Source organism: Arvicanthis niloticus, chromosome 28, assembly GCF_011762505.2.
Source record: "Arvicanthis niloticus isolate mArvNil1 chromosome 28, mArvNil1.pat.X, whole genome shotgun sequence".
NCBI classification, from domain to species: Eukaryota; Metazoa; Chordata; class Mammalia; order Rodentia; family Muridae; genus Arvicanthis; species Arvicanthis niloticus.
In genome coordinates, this window is record NC_133436.1 from 4,106,761 (window position 1) to 4,130,774 (window position 24,014).

The following is a 24,014-nucleotide window of genomic DNA, read 5'->3' on the forward strand; positions in this document are numbered from 1 at the left end:
CTGAATGACCAGGAACAGGAAGCTGGAAATGACTCCTGACAATTGTCATTAAAGAGGCTTCCTCCAGCAGCTGATGGGGCAGACACAGAGACCCAGCCAAACATTAGGTGAGCTCGGGGAAGCCCATCGGACAGGGAGGGAGGATGTAGGAGACGTGGAGAAGGGTCAGGAAACCAGAACACAACACACAGAATCAATTAGCAAGGCCCATAGGGGCTCCCGGAGACTGAAATGGCAATGGCACCGATGGGCACTCTCAGGCAGGCAGGTGTGCATGAGCCTCGGTGGCTTCACACTACGGTTGTCCACTTCCTTCCCTATGGAGTGCTGTTCCTCAGGGGCCAACAGGAACAAGGCCCCACAGAGCAGACTGAACCAGCGCGGACGGTGCACTGCACTTGAAGTCAGCTCTCTCGGGATGCTATGCACCTGCCTCGAGGCACCCAGGACAAGCAGGGGAAATCATACCATCAGGAAGACTCCCAATCAGAAGCACAGCTGCCTTGACCTGGACCCAACTCCTTCATGCCGAGGGCATCTGTGGGTATCTGCTCACCTTGAGTAAACCTGTGGTGCACAAGTCACCACTAATACAATCGGATGACTGCTCTGGTGGGTGCAGCAGCCTTTCGTAGAGATGGCAGACCCTTGTGTGACGGCACCTGAGAGGGTACAGTGCGGGACTGAGGAAAACAGATCCGTCTGGCTTGCTACACTCTTGTGCTGTCTTCCCACCTCAGGATTGGGTTGGCAAGGAAATCATCTGGATTCCTCTTTCATTCATATGCACGTCCAGCTACCCACAAGGCCTAGCAAAATACAGCTCCTGGAGCTACCTACTAAGCTCCTCCTCTGTCCCTTCTCCCTGCCTAAGAATCCATTTATTAATTCTTAGTATGGGGGGAGGAAGGGAAGGAGGGGGAAGAGGAGAGAGGGAGAGGGGGAGGAAGGAGGAGAGAGAGGGAGGGAGAGTTGATGCTGGCATGAACATAGGAGCTTCCAATGCTCGGCAAGTACTCCACCACCGAGCACCCCACCTCTTGGTTCCCAGAGGGTCTTTTAAAGCTGAGGTTCCCATTGTCCATGTAGATATTTAGATAGTTCATGGCCTTCGGGCTCAAAATCTCTCAACGACCCCCAGCTCCACACACCTGGGCACACTCTCTCGGGCACGCTGCTCTACAAGTGAGACAGATCACTCTGGGACTCCCTCTGAGGAATCCACAGAAGGTTCCTTTAAATGCCCCCCCCCCAGCTTGTCCTCCTGCCCTGCTGGGCTTGTTCCCCACATTTCTCCCTAGAACCTTTTGAGGTGGTGACATTTCCTAAGCAGAGTTTCTCGTCAGAGCATAAAGGCTACAATGATGGAGGCCTTGCTTACTCAGTCTGTTCACCTGAGTGAGACCTCTGGGCACACAGGGATAGTAAATCAGATCCAGAGTTGTTTACAGACTGCAGCCCCAGGTACAGGAAACCCCTGGGATAGCTGTGCCGCCTGGACACTTCTGGACAGGGGGAGTCTAGTCTTCAGCTCCCATTTTTTAGGCCAACCCTGTCCAGACCTCGTTCACCTACACCGCTCTGCTAGAGTCATGCCCACCTCCATTTTGCAACGCACTAAGATGTGAAATCATACTGACAGGTTCATCTGTTACCCATCGCCTGGGTGATAAATCAGCACAGCCTGCATTGCACTCTATACAGAGCTGGAGGCCAGGGTCTCCTGATTGCTCTGCACGGGTAGCAGGGATGTTCCCTCCTGAAGACTGGGAACATCCTCATGGCAACATCCTTCCTCCACCACAGTAGCCCCAGGTCCTCCCCCAAAGTGGAGTCTCCTCTGTCTCCTTCTAGAGAGACACTGGGTGTTACACAGAGAGTCCAGGATCATCTTCTTGTTCAAGATCCCGACTTAATTACACGTGTAAAATCACGTCTGCCTGACACAATAACATCTATCAGTTCTAGGAACTAGGCTTGCCTATCTTTGGGGACCAACCAATAACCATCTTCTGCACCCTCCAGGAATACACACTATCTGTCAAAGCCGGAACCCTCTGAGCCCATGACATGAGCAAGGCCTCTAAAGGCCCCAGGGAATGCTGGGAGGGGTGGGTAGCTCCACAGCTGGAATACACCTTGCATCCTGACCCTAACTTGTTCCTACCTCATTTCCTGCCATGGAAATCCCAGCAGGAAATACTGGCATTGTTCATTGTTGCTTTGTTTCAGAACTTCAGTCAAACACTGCATCACAGCGGGTCCACCTAACTAGGAATTCACCGGGGCATTCACCAGGGCCTGGTCCTTGCTACTCTTCCATGTACACCATGGAGAGCATAGTATCTCCCTGAGGGAGCCTGCATTTCAGGCTGCTATTGGCTTGATGTATAAATATGTGATCCAGAGATTGCAAGAGGAGAAAGGAGGGGGGGTGAATGTGTGACAAACGGAGGAGACAGAGAACTACTGCGAGATTTCCGACGATATCAGACATGCTGCCTCTGCTTCTTAACTGAGACAAGAACTGGATGAAAGTCATGCTAGACAGAAATACTGACCTATGAAGTTCATAAGTCATGCCCTTCCTGTCCAGATGTGCATGGGTTGGGGTGGGGGGGGAGGTGGGAGGGTTACAAGATACTGACTGCTCACATACTCCTCTGCCTGGGCAGGGCAATGACAATAGAGAACACTGGGTTCAAAGTAGGTGGAAGGAGGCTCCAGAAGGAGACAGCAAATGCCTCCAGCTCCTTTCTCAGCTGTGTCCCCTCCTGGAAAATCACTAGGACCCACCAAAGTGCCCTGGTGACGCCGTGGACTCCAGAAGGCCATGGCCAGTCGCGAGCAGGTGCTCCTTCTGCAGTGGAGATGGCACTGAAACCCCCTGCTCTGGTAACTTCTAACCTCAAACGCCAGCCTGACTGGCTTTTTGATGCTTTCTGAAGAGCGAATGGAGGGCGTTCACTGCATCAGGAAGACCCAGTGTAGACACACACAGCACACACTACACTCTTCACACAGTCCTTCCCATTTGACCTAATTGGTGGATCTTAAATGATGAGGCTTTAAAATGACTGGTGATGTCGAGCCAGACATGTATCCTGTATCTCATATGTGCACCGCACCACTGCTGTGGTGTGTGAGTTTAGAATTAGTGGCTAGAAGGAAGTGACAAGATTTAATCATAGCCCACTATCCTGCCTCACTGGCCCTTATTGGGTACCCACCAAGCCTACTACACAGACAGTCTCTAAGGCAGGGGAGTGCTATTTTTACAGTGGAAGAAACTGGAGTTCAGCTGCTATTGCTGGTGACCTTGATGGAGTCACACAAGTATCAAATATTTCATCAAGAACCCCAGAGGTGAAGTCTGTACTCCAGTGGAATGATTGGTCCCCAAAGCCAACAGGCATCCTTACCACTTGTGTCACAGCACAGAAGGCTGTCACGGAAGGATAACACAGATGTGGTGGGGATCACTGGGCATAACTACCCAGGTCCCACCCAACTACTTGGCACTAACACTCCTTCCAAACTAGGACCGTGCCAACCAAATCACTTTCTGGCCAGAAGGCGTCTTCACATACCTGATTCGGCTCGTGGTGCCTCCCTGGAGGCTGCAAGGAGTACCTGGCACAGGCCGGATGTTGGAGACTCCGAGCTGAACAAACCACCCCCACACTGGAGTCCTCGTGGGAAAGACTCTAGTGACGGTCTCAGAGGAGAGAAGAATGGGCTAGACAGAGGGTAACATCCCCTCCAGCCTGAGATAGGAATAGGAGTAATGGAGAAAAATGAAAGACATGGGTAGTGAGAGGTTGTATTTGCTCACTGCAGACTACCACCTCTTTTCTCTCCCACACACACAAGAACCATGGCAGCTCTGTTCTGACATACAACCATTGCCAGGCTTCATCAGGACCACAGCACTATACTGTCCAAGGACAGCAAGATCTAGCATGTCAACCTCAGGACGTCCATCCAGTTAAGACACCTTTATCCACTTTTCTCTGGTGGCAGGTTCTGCGATCCTTCTATTGAGTCACACCCCAAAATCCCTGTGTTCTGCACGGCTACACTTTGCAAATAGAACTTACACTCAACCTTGTGCTGACTCTGGGACTTCCTGAGATGAAGACAGTTAGCAACCATTGCTGCCTTCAGTCCAGTAACCCATCTGTCCCGTGTTCCACCGTGACAACTGACTAAACAGGACTCAAAAGCTGAAGGTGTTCTAAAAATAAACACTTTTTTTCTGTTTCCGCCTGTTTTTCTTTCCTTTCAACATCAGCCACGCAATGGAGAATCATTTACCAGCTCCAAAGGTCTCAGCACACCTCTGCAAGCCTGCCGTGAGTTACAGAGATACCCTGTACCAGATCTTCTGGGTCTCCTGCTCTGACAAGGAGCTTCTGGCTACCAGCGCCCACATGAGCATGTACAGGGTCTGGTGGCTCCTGAGAGCATTCTGTCCCTCCTGAACACTACACTCCATTATTCTACCCCAGCTCCCCCACATGGGCCCCTCCAGGCAGCTTCTCAACCCACTCAGGCAGTTTCCTAACAAGCAGGTCCCTTGCCTCTTTGTGCTTATAAAGACATTGATACCTAGATGTAAACACCAACAGGTAGGCTGTCCACTAACATCCATTCCTGAAAGGCCCTCTATCCTGTTCCCAAACACTCAAACTAGCCCCCACCACAACCATTCCCAAATAGAAGCCACTTCTCTTTCTATTATAATCTCAGCTACCCACTGACTAAGTGAAACACAAGAGCACAGCCCATCCATGTGCAGGAGGGGGTGTCCCGCCCATCCCACAAAGCCTCACGTTGCGGTAGAAAGCACTTGCCCACTACAGCAGGTTTCAGATCTGCACAGGCGAGTGTCTATCTAAAGCCCAGAGAGGATGACACCCCCCAGAGGCACACAGACCAGACCGTCTGTGGGCTTCAGCCTCCTTGACTTAGCTCTTTCCCAGTCCCAACCATTGATCCATGGATGTCCTAATCTCCTGAACTTTCATCTTTTCTCCCCAGGAAGCTAGTGCATTTCTGCCAAGGCTTCACCCCTTGCCACCATCCCTCAGCTTACACAGACAGACAGACAGACAGACACACACACACACACACACACACACACACACGAAGGGGGGAGGTGTTGGAGGTGGACACAGACAGACAGACAGACAGACAGAGACAGAGAGAGATTGCAAATGACAGATACAAATACTAAATCTCTTTCTTTTTGAGATAGAGCCTCATGCAGCCCAGACTGGACTTTAGCTCCAGTCTCCAAGGATGAGCCTGAACTCCTGATCCTCCTGCCTCTGCCTTCTGGACTTACAGTACTGGGATTATAGACATGAGTCACACCTACTTTTAAGAGGTACAGAAAGTCAGGCCCTCTGGGACCCTCTGGATGCTCTCTACCAAGCGGGCTACATCACCAGCCCTAAACCTTCATCCTAAAGAAACTTAACACTGTAACCTAGGAAAGCCAGCTCTCTAGTGACAATACTAATCTGAGAGAAATGGGTACTCAGAGTGGGAAGGCAAAGGAAGCTGGGAAGAACTGTATAATGCCAGCTCTGGACAGAGCGTCTGGCTAGTATCTGGACCCAGTACAGATCTTCCCTCGCTGGCCTATGTCATTCATCTCTGACCTCTGGAGGCCTAAGGTACCACACTACAAAGCAAGCTGTCTTTTGCAGTTGAACAGACAGGTACGCCAAAGGATTAAGGAAGTGATCCAGCTGAAGGCAAGAAAACAGGAAGTGTGAGGTAGTCAGGCAGCTAGCTAGAGAGATCTAGGCATGCTCACAGCAGGCATTCACGGGGACACAGCTGGCCCCAGCGGGTGCAGAACTTCCTCTACCGCTGGAAGTGCAGCTGCTGACAGAGTCTGAGGACCTTTGCAAGCTGTAGCTGGGGATTATGCAGGTCTCCAAGACCTGTGGTATTGTTATGTCTTTTAACAGACCTCAAGGAACTACGCAAACAGCCAGCTCAGCAAAGAAACACATCCCTGATGGCCTGTCACACAGTTTCTTACCTGTTTAGTAGCACACAAGGGCAGCTCCTGCACCTTTCCCTGCTGAGCCCTAGTGGGAGGCTCCTCATGTTATTGACAGCCACACTACCATGGCTTCATCCTCACTTACATACCAGTCAGCATTAACAGTGCCTTCCATAGCTGGGCATCAGATAGGGACATTGCATACGACTGGATCTGACCCAGGAGTTTAAAAGCCTACTTCTTAGCAATTTCCTCATGGTCAACTCAATGGCTTTGATAAGTGAAAACATATCAACAAACAGGATGCCAAGAAAGAGACAACAAAACATGGCCCTATAACAAAGTAAGCACAGATCATCCTGGAGAACAGCATGGAATCTTGGCAGGGGGAAAATATATAGATATATCTATATAGATATATGTAGATATAGATATCTATATAGATATAAATATATAGATATATATTGATAATATATTATGCAATATAAATATATGTATATATAATTTATGTAATTTATATAATTATATTGTAAATATATTATAATATAAATAATATTTATTTTATATTATAATATTTTTTATATAAATGGGCTTTTTTGTATATGTATGATTAAATAGATATATTATTTATATGTAAATATATATTTTATTTATATTTTCTTCTGGCAAAACTCCTAGATACCAACTCCACTTCCCATGAATAAACTCATCTTCAGTTTCCCCCACCTTAGAGGGGCACTCTCTCCACTAGCAGCATTCAAAATACAGGACTGAGACAATAACACCGGTCACCTCCCGCTTCCTCCCTGCAGCTATAGCTATGGAAGCTGCCTCAGAAGGTTTCTTCCTCTCCTACTGACTATACAGCCACCATATCTGAGGAAGTAGCATCCATCCATCACATCTGATAAAGAGAGAGACCCCTGTGTAACTGGATGTCAGGGGACAGATGTCTCAACTTTTATTTAATGCTGCCTTGTTTCAGTCTTCTACTTCAGAGTTCATGAGAAAGGGGCAAAGAGTGGAGTGAGCATCAGTCACCCCGTGGCCTCCCCGTGGTGACCCCACGGTCACCACCACTGGGACCATGGTCATAGAGACAGCCAAAGGAGATCTGGAAAAATCTCAAGAGTTTGGTTATGTGTATTTTTGAATAAGCAAAAATTTTTTTGTTATTGTTTTTTTTTTTGAGACGGGGTTTCTCTGTGTAGTCCTGGCTGTCCTGGAACTCACTCTGTAGACCAGGCTGGCCTCGAACTCAGAAATCCGCCTGCCTCTGCCTCCCAAGTGCTGGGATTAAAGGCGTGCGCCACCACCGCCCGGCAAGCAAAAATATTTTGATAAATTTCTTTAATGTAAAGAAAGTAAGTATGTGGAGGGGGAAACCCTACAAAGATAGGGCATATCCCAGGCACAGTGAGCACAGGGAAAGAATTAGCTATAGTGTCTAGAAAACACAGTAAAGGATAAATGGGCAAATGACCTTTACTAACTTGACCACTCTTAGTTGTGGACTGCCGTTCTGTCTGTCTGTCTGTCTGTCTGTCTGTCTGTCTGTCTGCCTGTCTTCCTCCTGGTTGTCAAAGCCTAATACAACAAGTATTAACAGAATTTCTTGGGTATTTACTGTGAGTACTTAAAAATTACTTCAATTAAAAATTATTTTCCTAGCTGGGCAGTGGTGGTGCACGCCTTTAATCCCAGCACTTGGGAGGCAGAGGCAGGCAGATTTCTGAGTTCGAGGCCAGCCTGGGCTACAGAGTGAGTTCCAGGACAGCCAGGGCTACCCAGAGAAACCCTGTCTCGAAAAACCAAAAAGAAAAAAAAAAAATATTTTCCTGGAAACAACCTGAACTAGAAGAACTTATACAGTTACCTATTGGTCACCAAGAATAAGAACTGTCTCTCACCACAGCTGGAGGTGTACCTGGCATTTACCCCAGCTCCTTTCTTAACAGTGATTGGGACACCACGTTTTTTTCTTTAAGAGTTGAGCAATTAAGATACAGTCCTATGAACACAGACAACCTTTGATTACCTATGCCACGACAAACAAACAAACCAGCAACCGATCTAAGTAAATCACCTAAGTCCACTCGTTTAAATTCACATGACTTACACCCCAGGGACAGGTTTCTGTTGATTCCTTGGCCGCTGTCTGTAAATACTAAGTTCCTTTGAGGCAAAGATCATAGTTTTATATCCTAATTGCTCAATACGTGTGACACATTTTTCTCAAAACTAAACAATGGGGGAAATAAATAAACGAAATCTTAGTTTATCGCCACCACAAATCCCTTTTTTTCTCTCTCTCTCTCTTCTTATTTCTCACAGACTATCATTTGATAGAAATCTCAGTTTGGGTTGAAATGGCTGAAATAACAGATCAGAGAACTCCCTGGTCTTGGTGACACCAAGTGACAGGCCATTCCATAAGCAAGCTGACTCTGCATATCAATACCTTTCGTTTAGCAGATCCTATCATTTTACATTAATTAGAAACCTTCCCTGCCTCTGGAGAGACTGTAAACTGGGAGTGTGCACCAGGATCACACCTTCGGGGTCTTTGCTGGGGCTTCAGATGCCTTCCTGCCCAGCTCTGAGCTGAAAAGGGACACTGGAACATCTCTGTGCTTTAACGGCCACCCTAGCTCAGGGCAAAGCAACCCACGTGGGAAATGGATCCATGGATAAATGCAGCTGACTCATGGGCAGACACGGTTGATAAGAGGAGCACCGTTACCGAAGCCAGGAGATGGAAACTCCATCTGAGCAAACATGGCCATCCTATCCTGTGGGCAGCTGACCTTCCCCCTGCCAGGCAGGAAGGGCATGGGAGCTTTTGGTTACCAAACAAGGCCTGTGTCTCGGGAACAACACTAGCCATGCAGTCAATAGACACTGGGTGATATGAAAGCCACTGATAAACCCAGGTATACTTTATCAGTATCAACAGCTAACAGTGACGGAGAAGTCTGATCACCCAGACTCTGGTGCGTCTGTCCATACACTCACTCCCTAACCCCAACAATATCTATCATTTCTGTCTGTGGTTGAGAAAGAAGAGGCTTCCAGAGGTTAATAGCCTCTCTAGTCAAAGGGGGAGTGTGAATCTAATTGAGTGCACATGTCAGATCCACTTAGAATTGTCTAGCTTCCAGAAAAGGTTTTCGAGAGAAAAAAAAAAATTAGGCTATGAAGCACATTCCAAAATATTTCGTAGAGTAATTACCTTTTTACAATGGCAATGGCTTTCTGCGTGCCTGAGTACATCAATGGCTAGAAATGGCTAAAATTGATATCAGCAGTCCCCTGCTCCTACATGAGGGATATGCTTTAGACCAACACAGGAGATGGGGCCTCCTTAGACTCCACTTCCTCATCTGTAGCTGGACCCTGGAATGAGGTAACGGTAACAACTCATTCCTGTGCCCTCTGTGCCCGCTACAAAGGCTACACAAGGCTCCCAGATCCCCTTCAAAAGTCTCTGAAACACATGTGCCCGAGTGGCCCACATGGCCAGATCACCTAGGTCAATACCAATACAAAGACAAAAATATTTAAATGAGATTTATTTTAGACTGAAATTCACAACATGCTTCCACACATGATCAGGTAACTTGGTCTCCACGGCCCATATTCTAAAAGTAAAATCAATTTTAAACCAAGCGTTAGGTCATTTTTAACAAAGATAACACTGCTTCAAACTAGCTGTTGATTTTCTGTTTATACCGTTAGGCATCAAGTTGCAAAAACAAAGGCGTTTAGTTTTTCTGTGTAGCCTAAGAACAATTTTCAAAGGACCATGAAGAATTTCTGTACAGTGAGTTGCTTTTTTTTTTATTTGTCCCAATAAAGAAAAGCACAACAGTGTTCAATACTTTTTGAACCATCTCTCAACCTCAAAATTCTGACAGACCTTCCAGCTGAGTTTACATTTTTTTGGATGGACTTTCTTTGGCCCATAAGCGGCTGTCTAAATACCAAGGAATGGGAAGGTACCTGGAGAAATGTGAAACTGTCTGAAACTCACAGGATGAGCGTAGCCAGCTATGTGTGGTCCTGGCTGAGTGGGGTACCCCGAGGCCAGAACCTCTTTGGCATTATTTACAATCTGCATTGTCCAAAACCAGCCTGAACCCACACAGGTTCTTAACAAATGCCTACAGAAAGATGGGGAAGCTTTTAACAGACCCTTCATTTCTCAGGGTCTTTCCCCATGTTAAATAGAATAAGGAGAGCAGAGCATGCTAAGTGGGTTTTTACAGACATCAAATAGTAGAAAATTGAGGAGGGGGGAGGCACCTGTAAAGCACACATCTCTGCATCTGAGCTGACCACCTTAACTAGCCTGTGCATCAGCACCTAGAACGGCATCACATACACACACAGGGGGTGCTCAACTTAGTGACGGAATACACTGCTTTCTGAGCCTTTCAAAATTGAGTGTGTGTGTGTGTGTGTGTGTGTGTGTGTAAAACTGCAACACACTGCCATATATGAAGATCAGAGGACAACTTGTCGGATTCAGTTTTCTCCTTTTACCACGTGAGTCCCTGGGGATTGAACCCAGGTTGTTCAGCTTGGTAGCAAGCACCTTCACTTGGTGAGCCATCTCTCTGCCCCTTTTTTGATCAGTTTGACCTTCTGCATATCTACAGGTTTGCATAGGTGTCTTAGAAGAATGTTATTAACACACACACACTCACAGGCCTTAGGAATGTCATTCACACACACACACAGGTCTTAGGAATGTTATTCACACACACACACACAGGTCTTAGGAATGTCATTCACACACACACAGAGACATCTTAGGAATGTCATTCACACACAGGTCTTAGGAATGTTATCTATACACACACACACACACACACACACACACACACACACACACAATTACTTTTACTGCCCCCAACATATGCACACCTTGTCCACCACTGTATTTGAGGCTTTTCCATAGCTCAGTCCAGTTCTCCTTGCTGAATCAGCACACAGGCTTCTGCAACACCCAGGTCCCTGCAACTCCTCTATAAATGGCACCTAGGGTCTGCGCACAGTGATGAAGGGGCAAGAGCAAGGACTCAGAGATAAGGAACAGCATAGCAAACTTAGTGTTGTGAGGAAATAGATAAAAACACATCTAGTGGGAAGGTAAAACTTCCGTGATTTCTGGTTTTGTTAGCTAGATTTTTGCAGAATCTCAGGGGGGAAAAAATGAACTTTTGCTCAATTTCTCTCATCATTAAGTTTAAATACCCCTCCTCATTACCAGACCAATAATTGTGTTTGCCCAAAATCGGTGTTTTGCTCTCTGAGAACCGCTCTACTCTCTTCAATCCTGAGCTGGAATTTAGCAACAGAAACTTTTTCAACAAGCAATTCCCTGGACTTAAAAGGTCTCTTGATCATCACAGAGCCCTTCATCAGTGTGTAACATACTAAGGCTGAGACAAAGAAATTCAACATGAAATCTGTGATATTGTTCCTAACCACACATTGGAACACACACACACACACACACACACACACACACTTCCATATGGGCCTGCACTGAAGCAGGGACATCAATGTTCCGTGAAATCTCTAGGTCAGTTGTCAACTTTCTCTCACACACTTCACTTAAGCGGGTTACAGCTTTGCCATCTATGGACTCAACAACATGGTCTGAGCACTGGGATGAGGATAGAGTTTAGTTGTTAGTTGGAAATGAAAGCCACCGTTAAAATCAAAGACGACTGGACACGGAAGATGTGGGAACTGCAAAGGTCAAGATTTTCCGGCATCCCTCGGGCTTCATAGCCAATCTATCTCAAAGCCGGGGAATTGCGTCAGGCACTCCATCACCTAGGAGCGCCAGAGTGCACATAGTCCTCCTGACTTGCTTTGGTCAACTCTACACTGATCTCAAAATACCCTGATCCACACAGCCAGACCCAAGGAAGAACAGGCAGGCGCCGGAGGCTACAAAACTTGGGATTCATGTGGAGCCTCCCAGAGTACCCCCACACCACGCGGCAACCCAGCTGAACTGACCGCACCCCTCCTCTAAAGCCTCTCTAGGGAGTGACCCCGAATCCTGTGCGCACAGGGGCACTAGAGAGATATTCACTGAGGTTAACTTCAAGCGCAGCAAGGACTCGCTCTGTGTAGTTGTTATGAAGTGCTAACGTTTGGAGTCGATTTGATAGATTTTCATGACAACTAGACCAGTTTTCAAATAACTTCCCACAGCTGGCCCGGGTCTGGGGTGATGATGCACCGGACTGTAGCCGCACGCCCTGGGGCTCTACATGCCCACTCCAGGCGCAGCGGGGACCCGCATCCTGCGCGTTCCCGGGAAGGGCCTTTACCTCGAGGCGACTCAGACTGGAGCTCTTGGAGCGCGACTTCTTGCGCAGGTACACGGAGAAGAACCTGCGCACCGTGAACTTCTTCATGCTCAGCTCCATCGCCCCGCGCCCAGCTGCCAGGAGCCGCAGGGCCGGTGGGCGCGCATCCCCGGCACATCCCAGGCTAGGCAGCGCGCTGGCGGGCACGCGCGCCGGGGAGCCCGACGCGGCGGCCCTAGGCGCGGATGCAGGCTGCAAGCACAAAAGGCAGGCCGCGCCGGCCACCGGGCCCGGGCCCCAGGATCACTCCCGCGGCGCCTTTGCCTCCGGCCAGGAGTACCAGCTCCCGGCAGCCTGCCCCGCCCATCGACTACACCCAGCGTCGTTCCGACCAATCAGAGTGTGCTTCTCCGCCACGCCTACACTCCCACTCACCAATCAGTGCCCGCTGCAGTAGCTTTTCCCTCCCCGTCCCCCTTCAGTAGGAAAACCCACTCCGGACAGCCCCACCTTCACCCCGCCCAACACCATAGTCTCCAATCATCACCAGTCATCCTGCCCAGGGGCGTTGTCCCCGTCACCCCCTCCAATCAGTGCCGTTGCCTACTCCTCCCTCTCCTACTACTCCTGCCCTGAGAGAACAGTAGGGTGCATTATCGCCCCGCCCACTGCCACGGCCGCCAATCAGCGCCCACGTCCGTTGTGAGCCTAATCAGCGGCTCCTGACTGAGGCGTGCTGCTCCTGTCCGGTCTCCCGGCCTCATCTGTCCGAGCTGTTGAGTTCTTCTCCGAGCACCTCTGTCTACTTTGGACTCCACGCTTAGCATCTTGCATTTCTTCGCAGAGCAAAACTTTAATGACCTAGCACGCTAGAAAAGCACCCACAAAGCGCTACACTGGGGTCAGTCCTACAGCTCGTCCCTGCAACTCCTTGCTTATTGGGGAACCATTGGGAGACGACCCCGCCTGCTTCGCAGTGTCAGCGGCCTTTCTCCTCTCGGTGAGGACGCCTCACGTGGTCGGGGCCAGCAGCTGAGAACAAAGGCTCACATCCGCTCTCTGTGACCTCCGGCTCCATTTATAGACAATTATCCACACAGATGACTTATCAGGGCCAGCAGCAGGAACATCCTGAGTCCCAATCTGAGGGAGCAATCAGAGCCTGCTTTAACCTAAGTACAAATGATCCTTCCTAGACACACAAAAAGAAAGGCTAAGGTTAATAAAGTCCTACGCCCGTTGCAAAGTAGAACCAGATTAGAGAAGAGCAGTGGGCCCGTGGGGGTACCTAAGCACAGTTCCCTTGGCCTGATTTCTGCATCTGTGGCCACTCTGGAGAAAAAAAGATTGCTTCTCCCGCACGAAATGCAGCCCACCAGGCAGTTCTGAAGACTTTCCCACCCAGACTAGGAGTAGTCACAAAGGACACAGGAATCAGAAGATCCAACTTGCTGGGGAGTCCACCACGTCATTGAAGACATCAAAGAGCTAATTTCACCTGGATCAGGAGTCAGTCCCATCTAGAGAGGGCTTTTAGGGACTGCTATCCTACTGGTTTGGGGCTCCAGAGATGGGCTGCCTGCAGTGTAAGGGTTTGCAGCTTCAGCAGAGGCAGTATATACTGGCTTGTGACTTATGACTTGACCACAGTATCTCTCTGTGATGCCTGGAGTTCCCTGAGGGGCCTTCTGAGGATGAAATCAGGAGGGTGGACTAAGATTACTTCCTCTGTGCAAGCCTTTCTGGTTATTCTTGGAATGTTAATTATTTTACATTGCCTGAGGGCAGGGCCTGGTCCTTCCTCAAGGAGACTTTAGCAATTAGAGTACCTCGTCATAAACTCCTATGGAAGATTGGTTCCTGGGACTCCTGAATTGGCAAGGCCTTGGAGAGCTGAGCTGAGGGCAGAGGCCTCTGGCTCACATTAGTTAGTGGTCCCCCTGATCACTCTGCTTTCACCCCCAGAAAACTGATCCTGGCTCTTTTTCTATACTTAGGGACCCCCTGAGGCATGTCAACTAGGTTTAGAAGCTTCACCACTTTCTGAGATCGCTTGCAATTTAATAAGAAACTCTGGACAGCCAGAAAGTCTCCAGAACACTGGAAGTGAAACTCAAAAGCAAGCAGTGCACGCTACATTCCACAGCTAGGGTGGGGGCTGCAGCAACAGCCAAGCAGGGCCATCAGTGCTCAACTGGAATTAGCCAAAGTGAGGTTTAGGGAAAAGACAAGAATGCCTCAAGCTGAGGAACACATCATGGTATCAGCTCTGTCCACCTAGAACCAGGCTGACTTCCTGTGTCTTTAGCACTTTGCTGAAGGCCATGTCACCTGGAGAAGGAGGAGTTCAGTAGCTGGAACCCACTGAAAAGCACAGAGCTGCTGCCCTGCACAGGGATATTAATACCCAGGCAACTGCTGTGAAGACTTCAGTATTTCCAGCCCTTCTCTGGATGTCAGGCCTGCCCTGAAATTTGTCAGGGCACATCTGCAGTGAGTGCCACACATTAAGAACGGGGAGGGGTCCCGGCTTACAATGCAACCTTCCTTCCCTTAAGACAGAATGAGTGCTGAGGACTGAGGGAGTGATGCCTCAGAAACAACCAGGTAAAACGCCATTTAAATTAGTAGAAAGCAGATTGGCCAACTGGTTGACCATGCCTTCACATGCCTGTGTCCCCCAGCTCAGGAAGCTAAGAGGGAAAGGGGGAGCTCAAGCATCTCAAGCAGGAGGGACAGGTAGAAGGAGATTCATAACTAATGATGTAGGAAAGCCAAGAGATGGCGCTGACGTAGGAGGAGGGGAAATATATTGAAGGGAAACCATTACATGTAGAGATAGTATTGAGTATCGTGTGTGTTGTATGGATACATCACCTGTCAATTAAAAAACTATGGGCTATAAGAAAGGGTAGATTGGAAGGTGGGACATCCAAAAGACAGAAAGAATTCTGGGATAGAACTAGACATGGAGGGAGTCTCCGGGGAATACTGAGGAGGACAGATGCATGGTGCCTGAGCAGAGTTAACCAGCCATGTGGCAGAATGTGGATTCGTATAAATGGGTTATGTTCAGTTATTAGCCAGTCAGGGAACAAGCCTAGCTATATGGCCTAGGTATTTGTAAATATTTTTTTGAGTCTGAATCATTATTCCAGGATCTTAGGGCTGGAAGGAAGAACAGCCCATTGGATACCAATTCCATTCACGGGGTGGGAGAATAAAAGAGAGTCAAAACAGAGGAAGGGGCGCTTCTGTCTCTGGATGCTAACGTGATTTTAGAGCTATCCTGGAACCACGAGGGACCCAGCCGTCAGGCTAAGCATGATGTAGGTTAAACACTAGGAAATGCAGGTTCTCTAATCATCCTGTCAAGCTGCTGCATTAACCAATTCTGTGGCCAACCTTCTTTGAGAACTATTTCCTTGGGAAAAAAGAACTCTGTCTATCGACTAAATTTTCTGTTTTTCAGCTGAAGGGACAGAATTCAATAATATAAAGCAAGGCATTCATTCTCTGCTAAGTTGGTTTATCTAGATATGTCCAGATAGCAAATATAAATTTTTGTGTAAATTATTTAAGGTTATTCCAATTAGCCGTGATACTGATAGACTATTATGGGAGAAAGTGCAGGGGAGCTGTGACTAGCCGTAGCAGCAGAACCAGAGATTCTCGGATGTGAATTCACCCCCAGGCAGGACACGATTGGTCTCCAGCCTCAGCACTGTGTTCTCTCTCCAGACAACCACAGACTGGGAAAGACCTGTCCGAAAATGAGTATTCTGTGACTCAAGGGTACATACCAGCTTCTGAGGGAGACTAGCGCACGCCTGGTCCCTCTGGAGGTGGAAAGAGGAAAGGGGCGTGGAGCATGTGGACCAGGTAAGAAGAGGGAAGGATGGAGAGAAAAAGCACCCTATAACCTGGGATGGAAGACACTAGAGATCCTGGTCTCACTGTGCCTGGACAAAGCAGGAGCTCAAGGTGTGACAGTTGGAAGACATTTTTTTTTCCCAAACAAAGGAGACATTATAAGAAGCAGCCAGCCAGGCAGTGGTGGCACACACCTTTAATCCCAGCACTTGGAGGCAGAAGCAGGCAGATTTCTAAGTTCCAGGACAGCCTGGTCTACAGAGTGAGTTCCAGGACAGCCAGGGCTATACAGAGAAACCCTGTCTTGAACTCCCCCCTCCCCCGACAAGAAGAAGGAGAAGGAAAGGGAGGGGGAGGGGAAGGGGAGGGGGAGGGGAGGGGAGGGGGAGGGGAGGGAGAGGGAGAGGGAGAGGGAGAGGGAGAGGGAGAGGGAGAGGGAGAGGGAGAGGGAGAGGGAAGGAAGAATGAAGGAAGAAGGAAGAAGGAAGAAGGAAGAAGAAGGAGGAAGAAGAAGAAGCAGCATCGATCGATCAAATGGTACACACAGGAACGCATCTTCATTTTAGGGTGTTTTCTTGCCAACGAATGAGGTGCAAAGTAGAAAATTCCTTGGAAAGTGGAAACCATTTTTATAAAAAGAAATCTGTGGCAACCTGGTATGAGAGTGTCTGGCCAGAGAATAAGCTACAGTGTTCCAGAGGATGGGCAGCACGTGTGCGAGGACAGAGGGCAGCTCCTGGGCACACCGGCATTCCAAGCTCTGCCTTCATGTTTGTCCTCCGTTCATAGTAAATTCCCATAGCTCCCCACAATGCCACGCTTCCGTGTCACCTGTGTTCGATACAAAGTAACAGGGCTATGGAAAACAAAACCCCACGTGGCTTCTGAGGGAGGAGAAAACACAGCTCCCCCACGGGCACGCCCCTTTGTGTTAAAGGTTGGGATTGTTTTCACACTTAAATATGGATCTTCCTTAAAAATGTAGTAAATAGTATCTAATAATCAAGGACTGACTGTGACAATTTAAAAACTATGGGGGAGATGAAATCGAAATTTAAATAAGACCTGGGATCCCATGGTAGTATACTGAGACCCAGCTGCCTCTGGCGGGGACACCTGTGTCTTAGGAGTCATTTTTTAGATTCCCAAATTATTAATCAGGTCTCTCCTGCATAGGTTTGGCTGTGGCATAAGGAGAAGAAACATGGTGATGAAGAAGGAGTGACATCTTCTACTGGGAGCTGCAGTGTTGTCACCCTGTCTCCATTGATTGCTGCTGTGCCGGACCCAGGGCCAAGCCTGGAGACACAGGGGAAAGGAGCCCAGGCTGTGCTCACCAGGTATATCTGCATGGTGGGCAAAGCCCTGGGAGCCTCAGAAAAAAAAAGCTTCTGGTTCAGCTGAGAGACAAGAAGCAGCCTCTGTGCTCACCACAGAAGACAAGGTCATGTTGGCTAGATGACAGTGAAAGACAGGCTGAAGAGCCAGAAAGCACGGTCCCAAAGATCACTGCAACTGCTGAGCTTACATGCCAGGTGCTATGTGGAGGGAAGATGGTGGAGGGCCCCGGGACACAGAGCTCTGGATAGACTTTGCATGTGGGGACTTTGAGGAGCCCGTCCTGACAGATCTAACCATGAGCATCTTCAGCCTTTCATGCTAGCCCTACACAGCTGATGCTGTCCTCGGCCACCCTGAAAACATGCCACCTGTCCATACCACACTGGGAGCAGTGAGCTCTGCATCAGATATGAATGGTTCTGCACTCTTTGCTGAAGTCTTCACAGGCCCCTCTCTTCTCCCCCACAAAGTAGAACTCCAGCTCCTTGATACACAAAGGCCCTGATGTGTGAAGCCTCTGTTCTGGAGACAATGGAGGAGGTAAGAAATATGAGAACTAGTGGCCCATCCAGCCTTTCCATTATCTGTGTGACGACTCCATGAACAAAAACTCAGGCAGAAGACAGACCATCTGTGCCCGTGGGTACAACATAAACACACACACACATTCTCTAGCCCAGCGGTTCTCAACTGTACAATACAATTGTGGTGCCTCCCAAGCATAAAATTATTTCATTGCTATTTCATAACTGTAGTTTTGCTACTGTTATAAATGGTAATGTGAACATCCAATATGTGTTTGGTTTCCAACCTGGGACAAGGGACTGACGTGCATATTTTATGTATCAAAACAGACTAAGCCTCCAGGTTCTCCCAGAATCCCTCAGTCCCTACCTGGCATACCCTGCCCCCAACCATGAACTTGCCAGGCCAGGGGGTGGGCTGCCCTTTTGCCCAGAGGCTCCTCCCTATGTAATCCAGACATTTAGGTGTCTTTCTTCTCTCTCTGCCTGAGCTCTCTTTCTCTCTCCCCTTCCCCTTCTTTCTTTATGGTGACTCCCCTGGCCTCAATCACTGGGACCAGTAAACTTGCAACTTCCCAATAAACCCACCTTTAATATAATCTAACCCTACTTGAATTGGCTCATTTCACCAGCAGAGAAATAACCTATCAATATGCAGGATATCTAATATGCAACCCCCGTGAAAGGGTCAATTGATCCCCAGAGGAGTCATGACTCAAAGGTTGAGAACTGCTATTCTAGAGAAAGCCAGGTAGCAGAGAATCCCTCAGACTTGGGACCAAGGAACACAGGCACTCTGCCACTAACCACAAATCACAAAGAAACCCACGTCAGTCCAAGGCAATGGAGCCAGAATCAGATGCATGGTGACTCAGCTAGGGGAGGTGTCTGCTGCAGATGACAAGGTGACCAAATGTAATATGTCCACGGAAATTAAAGCAAGATGTGCCAAAGTGATTACAGGCAGGAGACCACAAGGATGACTAATCAGATACAGAACCAAGGGAGGAAAGATGTGACATTTGACACTAGTTAGATATGGCCAGCATAGATGTACTGTTCATCAGAGGAGGGCTAGACAGAGTGAAGCAGGTAAAGGGTAGGTCTCGAGCAAATACACATGTTTTATGAGTGAGCATGGGGGGGGGGCGGGGCAGGGAGAGGAAGAAGGTTCTTAATTTGCATTTCTACACTTTGGAGATCACATGAAACTGAGTTTAAGTTGTGTGGTCTTTAACCAGACCCTATCACTGAATCCGACCCACTCGTGAAGTTAAGAGTCAGCCCTAGCCGGGCGGTGGTGGCACACACCTTTAATCCCAGCACTTGGGAGGCAGAGACAGGCGGATTTCTGAGTTCGAGGCCAGCCTGGTCTACAGAGTGAGTTCCAGGACAGCCAGGGCTACACAGAGAAACCCTGTCTCAAAAAAACAAAAAAAAAAAAAAAAAAAAAAAAAAAAAAAAAAAAGAGAGTCAGCCCTAGTTTCCCAGTTTTATCTAAGAGGTTCCTCGGCCCCCGATTGCCTGTGCTTGCAAACATTCTCAGACCCCTCCAATCCAGATACAGTTCACTGGATACAACCTTCACCACCTCCTGCCACCCTGTCACCAAACTGACCAAGCCAGCAGGTCTACCCACAGCTCCCCATGCCTTCTAAACAAAGGACACTCCTCAGAGCACAGTTGGCACCTCCGAAGGACACAGGCTCTGTCACCTACGTGTTGGCATCCTCTGCAAGAGTGAGCTGCCAGAATCCATGCTGACAAGACCTTGGCCTCTGCCTGGGCCACCCCTCCTGGCTTCCCTATCTCTTCCCTCCACTCTGTGGGTTTCTCGGGTCCTTCCTTGGTACCCTGTTCTGTCTGCAGCTTTCTATGGCTTTGCCTACATCCTGTGCCAACACTAAACAACCCAGGCCTTTATTCTACTCCCGTTATCTCCAGAGAGTAACTTGCTATAAAGGGCTTTGGTGTACAATATTGCTTCATCTCTGCAAAACATTAATCTAACAGACAGACAGAAAGAATCCCACGCTGCAGTAAAGACTGACGCCTAGCAAGATGAGAAGGGTAATCCGTTAACTAAGAGAAAGGAACTTTTTCTCTCACCCCTAAGTCTGGCCATGAATTATAAAGGAACCCTGAAGTGGGGGTAACTAGCAGGAAACAGGAAGCAGGTTAAAACTATAGCAGGAAGGGTCCTGTAACTTGAGCGGGGGTGGGGGTGGAGGGAAGCTTTTCATAATAGAAAGGTCTAAAAAAAATCTGGAATCGCTTCAAAAGAGAATGTAAATTCCTTGATAGATTTTTTTTTATTGCCAGAGATCTTCATCATTTAAAAAATTTTCACAGGCATCAACAGTACAACACGGAACACACCTGAGTTCAAGCCTCGTCTTTGTATTTTTCTGGAGACGAATAAAGAGGTCAAGTAATTTCAGGTTCAAGTACATATATTAAAGTTTCTAGAATCATCAATGAAAATACAGAGCCAGCATAGACACTAATGAAAGCAAAAGTGTAACACGAGAAAAAAAAATGGAAAAGAAGTGAAGTCAGAGAAGGAAAGACTTGATCTGAATCTACCAACACTGCACAGAGTGCTTCTGCATCCTAGTAGCCATTTCTCAGGATGGTATGCAGGAGGCAGCCTGGAGAAATGGACAAGAGTAGGCTAACTTACCATGTGTCCTAAATGACTACTTCCCCTAAGCTTGGTGTGAACTCAGCATCCCTCTGGCCCCTCTGCATCATGTTAGGACCTGTGGGGCTAGGATGCGGTGTGGATGTAACCCCATCACTGCCTGCTCCCGGGGTGGAGCAGCCCCTTGCTTCTCTTCCTAGAAGCTCACATCTCCTTCCACCATGCCCAAGCAATGCCAGGCTTATTATTAACTTGTTTAAAAGGCAAGGTTAAATTGCCCGTCTCACATTTTAAAAAGTGATATTTTTTTTTAAACACTAAAAATTACAATCAATATTAATGTGACAGATTCTTCAGTTAAAAGACAGATTGTCAAACTGGTTTGAACTAGTTCAACCGAGCTATAGAGATATTGCTAAAACAAGACACACAGAAAATTTCAAACAGGAGCATAGAAAAAAAGACACAGCATTCAATTAGCAATAAAAGAGGCAAGGAATTAACCTCACACAAAAGCACAAATACACAAAAGTAGTCACTGATAAAGTCAGCCATGGGAAAGACACTTAAATATGCATGTGCCGGTTAATATAGCTTCAGAAGACGCTGGCTGAACCCAACAGAACAAAGTCATCCAGACAAACTGTTATCATTTGAATTGTTAACACTTCCCTCAATAAATGAAAAAAAAAAAAAGCGGGAAAAATCATCATGTTTTTGAATAATTAAATCACTTTTATAAGCTGATTTAGTGTACACTTACAATGCATGCTGTCAAGTTAAATTATATATTCTTTTCAAGTGCACGTGTATTTTTAAAAGCCTATGTTGTACTTTAGGCCACAAAGCATATATTAATAATGTTTCAAGAAGATAGTCACAGTAATAATTGCTACTGTAAGAACTGATTTTCCATGCCATAACATAAAAATTAGCCTCATAACTAAAAATAGCTAATATGATTAGCAATTTGTGTGTTTTTGGTTTTGTTCTTCTGTGACAGGATAGATACCATGATGATACTAGGCTGATCTGGATCTTACTATGTAGCCCAAGCTGGCCTCAAAAGCTCAGTGATCCTCCTGCCTCAGTCCCTCTGAGTTCTGGGATTACAGACATGAGCCAAGATACTTTGCTATCATTGGTAACTTTAAGGGGTAAATTTTTAATAACCTTGAATCAAATACTACATTACAATGAAGATTAGAGATTGCCTGGGTTTAAGATATTAAAAACATAATTAAGTTGGAACTGAGGGTCTATAGCATTAAATGTTTCAACTAGAAAAATCGATGAATTATGATTATTAGGAAGCAATAAATTAAACATAGAACTTAAAAAATAAAGAAAAGGGGAAATTCCAGAAGAATGAGCCCAGGTAGAACAGAAGGAAGAAAATAATAAAAAACAATAATCAAAATAAACTTAAAAATTAAAGCCGGGCAATTGTGGCGCATGCTTTTTTTTTTTTTTTTTTTTGCTTTTCGAGACAGGGTTTCTCTGTATAGCCCTGGCTGTCCTGGAACTCACTCTGTAAACCAGGCTGGCCTCAAACTCAGAAATCCGCCTGCCTCTGCCTCCCAAGTGCTAGGATTAAAGGCGTGCGCCACCACCGCCCGGCTGGCGCATGCTTCTAATCCCAGCACTTGGGAGGCAGAGACAGGCAGATTTCTGAGTTTGAGGCCAGCCTGGTTTACAGAGTGAGTTCCAGGACAGCCAGGGCTACACACAGAAACCCTGTTTCGAAAACCAAACCAAACCAAACAAAACAAAACAAAAACAAAAAATTAAAGACAATTCAAAGGTATGCCCAAAAACTTAGCTTTAGCAAAAGCATTGTGAGGAACTAAAGGTCAAGGGCGGCCACCAGAGGTATGGAGAACAGCAACGTGTCCCCGCTCTGTGTCTACAGTTAGCACAGAGCTTAATATATGCAAATCACACAGTGACGGTCACCTGTCCACTGCAGCCATACATGATATCAAGATGCTACCAGAGACACCGTAAAGCAATTTCCAGGTCAGTGTCCAGAGATTCCTTTCTCTTTCTGCAAATTCTAACAAGACTGTCAATCCTCTGCAAGCTCTGTGGAAATCGCCAGGTACAGCCATGGAGATTGCTGCTTGCCCCCATGCTCACCTCACCTCACCTTCCTTGCTCCCTGGGCTCCAACCCCATAGAGCTCTTTCCCCTTCTCAGACATACCAGGCTCCTCACTGCCTGCCAGGTATATACATCCCGCTACCCCACACAGTTCACATGGTACTTGATCACTGACCACAAGAGGCACCAAATCCTCCTCAATATCTGCTCTGCAACATCAGTCCTTCAGAGATGCTTCCCCGGGGAGCCCTAGAAGACACCAGGCCTCCTGGCAAATGTTTTTCTCGTGAACTGAGCTCCTCATATGTGAATACTTCGGACTCAGGCATCTGTGTGTAATCTCTTGGGTGCTTCTGTTGGACCAGAGATTATATGAGTATGGGTTATGTTTGTCTTTCAAACACTAACCACAACGCCTGCTACTGACATCTGTCCTGGCAGCCAAAGAGATGTTCTGCTTTCTGGACACAGTGCAGTTTTGATGCAGGACAGAAGAGGTATAGAAAGAGAACAAATTTGGGGATGGCTTGGAGAACTTACCTGCTTCCCTCCCTCTTTCCTTTGAAGCCAGTAACCAGCACATCACTGTCACCTTGACTCACCTTGAATGGTAATTTTAGGCTGTGAAGGACATATAGTATGTACTTCTTTAAAAAGAACTTTTCTATAGGGAACAGGTACCATCACCGTGGTACATCCTGAGGTTCCATGCCAGGGGACAGCTCCCATCCACAACCATTTTTATAACTCACTCTGTGATGGGGCATCCTTCCTGGAACACCTGGCTAGGATTCTAGAGACAGTGGAGAAAGCTCCATACCCTATCCTCTCCATCTTTGGAATACAAGTGCCCTGAGCCGATCTCCAGTCTTCTTGGAAAAAGGTCAGACTTAAGAAGTAAGTGTGAAAGAATATTGCAGGTACATTTTAGCTTAGAAAATTTTGAATAGTCTGAAACCATGAAAAAAAGTAAAAGAAAAAAGGTCTCATGAATTTATCATCTCCATATAGTATTAACATAACTAGTTTTGCTGTCTTCTTCTTCTTCTTCCTCTTCCTCTTCCTCTTCTTCTTCTTTTTCTTCTTCTTCTTCTTCTTCTTTTTCTTTGAGGCAAGGTTTCTCTGTGTAGCCCTTGCTGTCCAAGAACTAACACTCTAGAATAGGTTGGCCTCAA

At 47.3% G+C, this 24,014-nt stretch overlaps 1 protein-coding gene and 1 long non-coding RNA gene across 8 annotated transcripts in view; one reads left to right on the plus strand and one right to left on the minus strand.

Moving 5' to 3' along the window:
- The window catches only part of Rps6ka2 (ribosomal protein S6 kinase A2), a 281,111-nt gene that overhangs the window by 121,502 nt on the left and 135,595 nt on the right, over positions 1–24,014 (minus strand). Inside the window, exon 1 of one of the 7 annotated variants that reach the window (XM_076926606.1) lies at positions 12,376–12,700. The exons of the other annotated variants lie outside the window; for them this stretch is intronic. Coding sequence (XP_076782721.1) covers positions 12,376–12,474 — 99 coding nt within the window. The 5' untranslated portion in view covers positions 12,475–12,700. Of the gene's footprint in view, positions 1–12,375; positions 12,701–24,014 lie in introns of those variants that run through there. 7 annotated transcript variants of the gene reach the window in all.
- On the plus strand, positions 13,082–18,869 carry LOC143440022 (uncharacterized). The gene is made up of 3 exons (XR_013107949.1): positions 13,082–14,961; positions 16,096–16,236; positions 17,404–18,869. It is a non-coding gene; the product is annotated as an uncharacterized LOC143440022 (long non-coding RNA).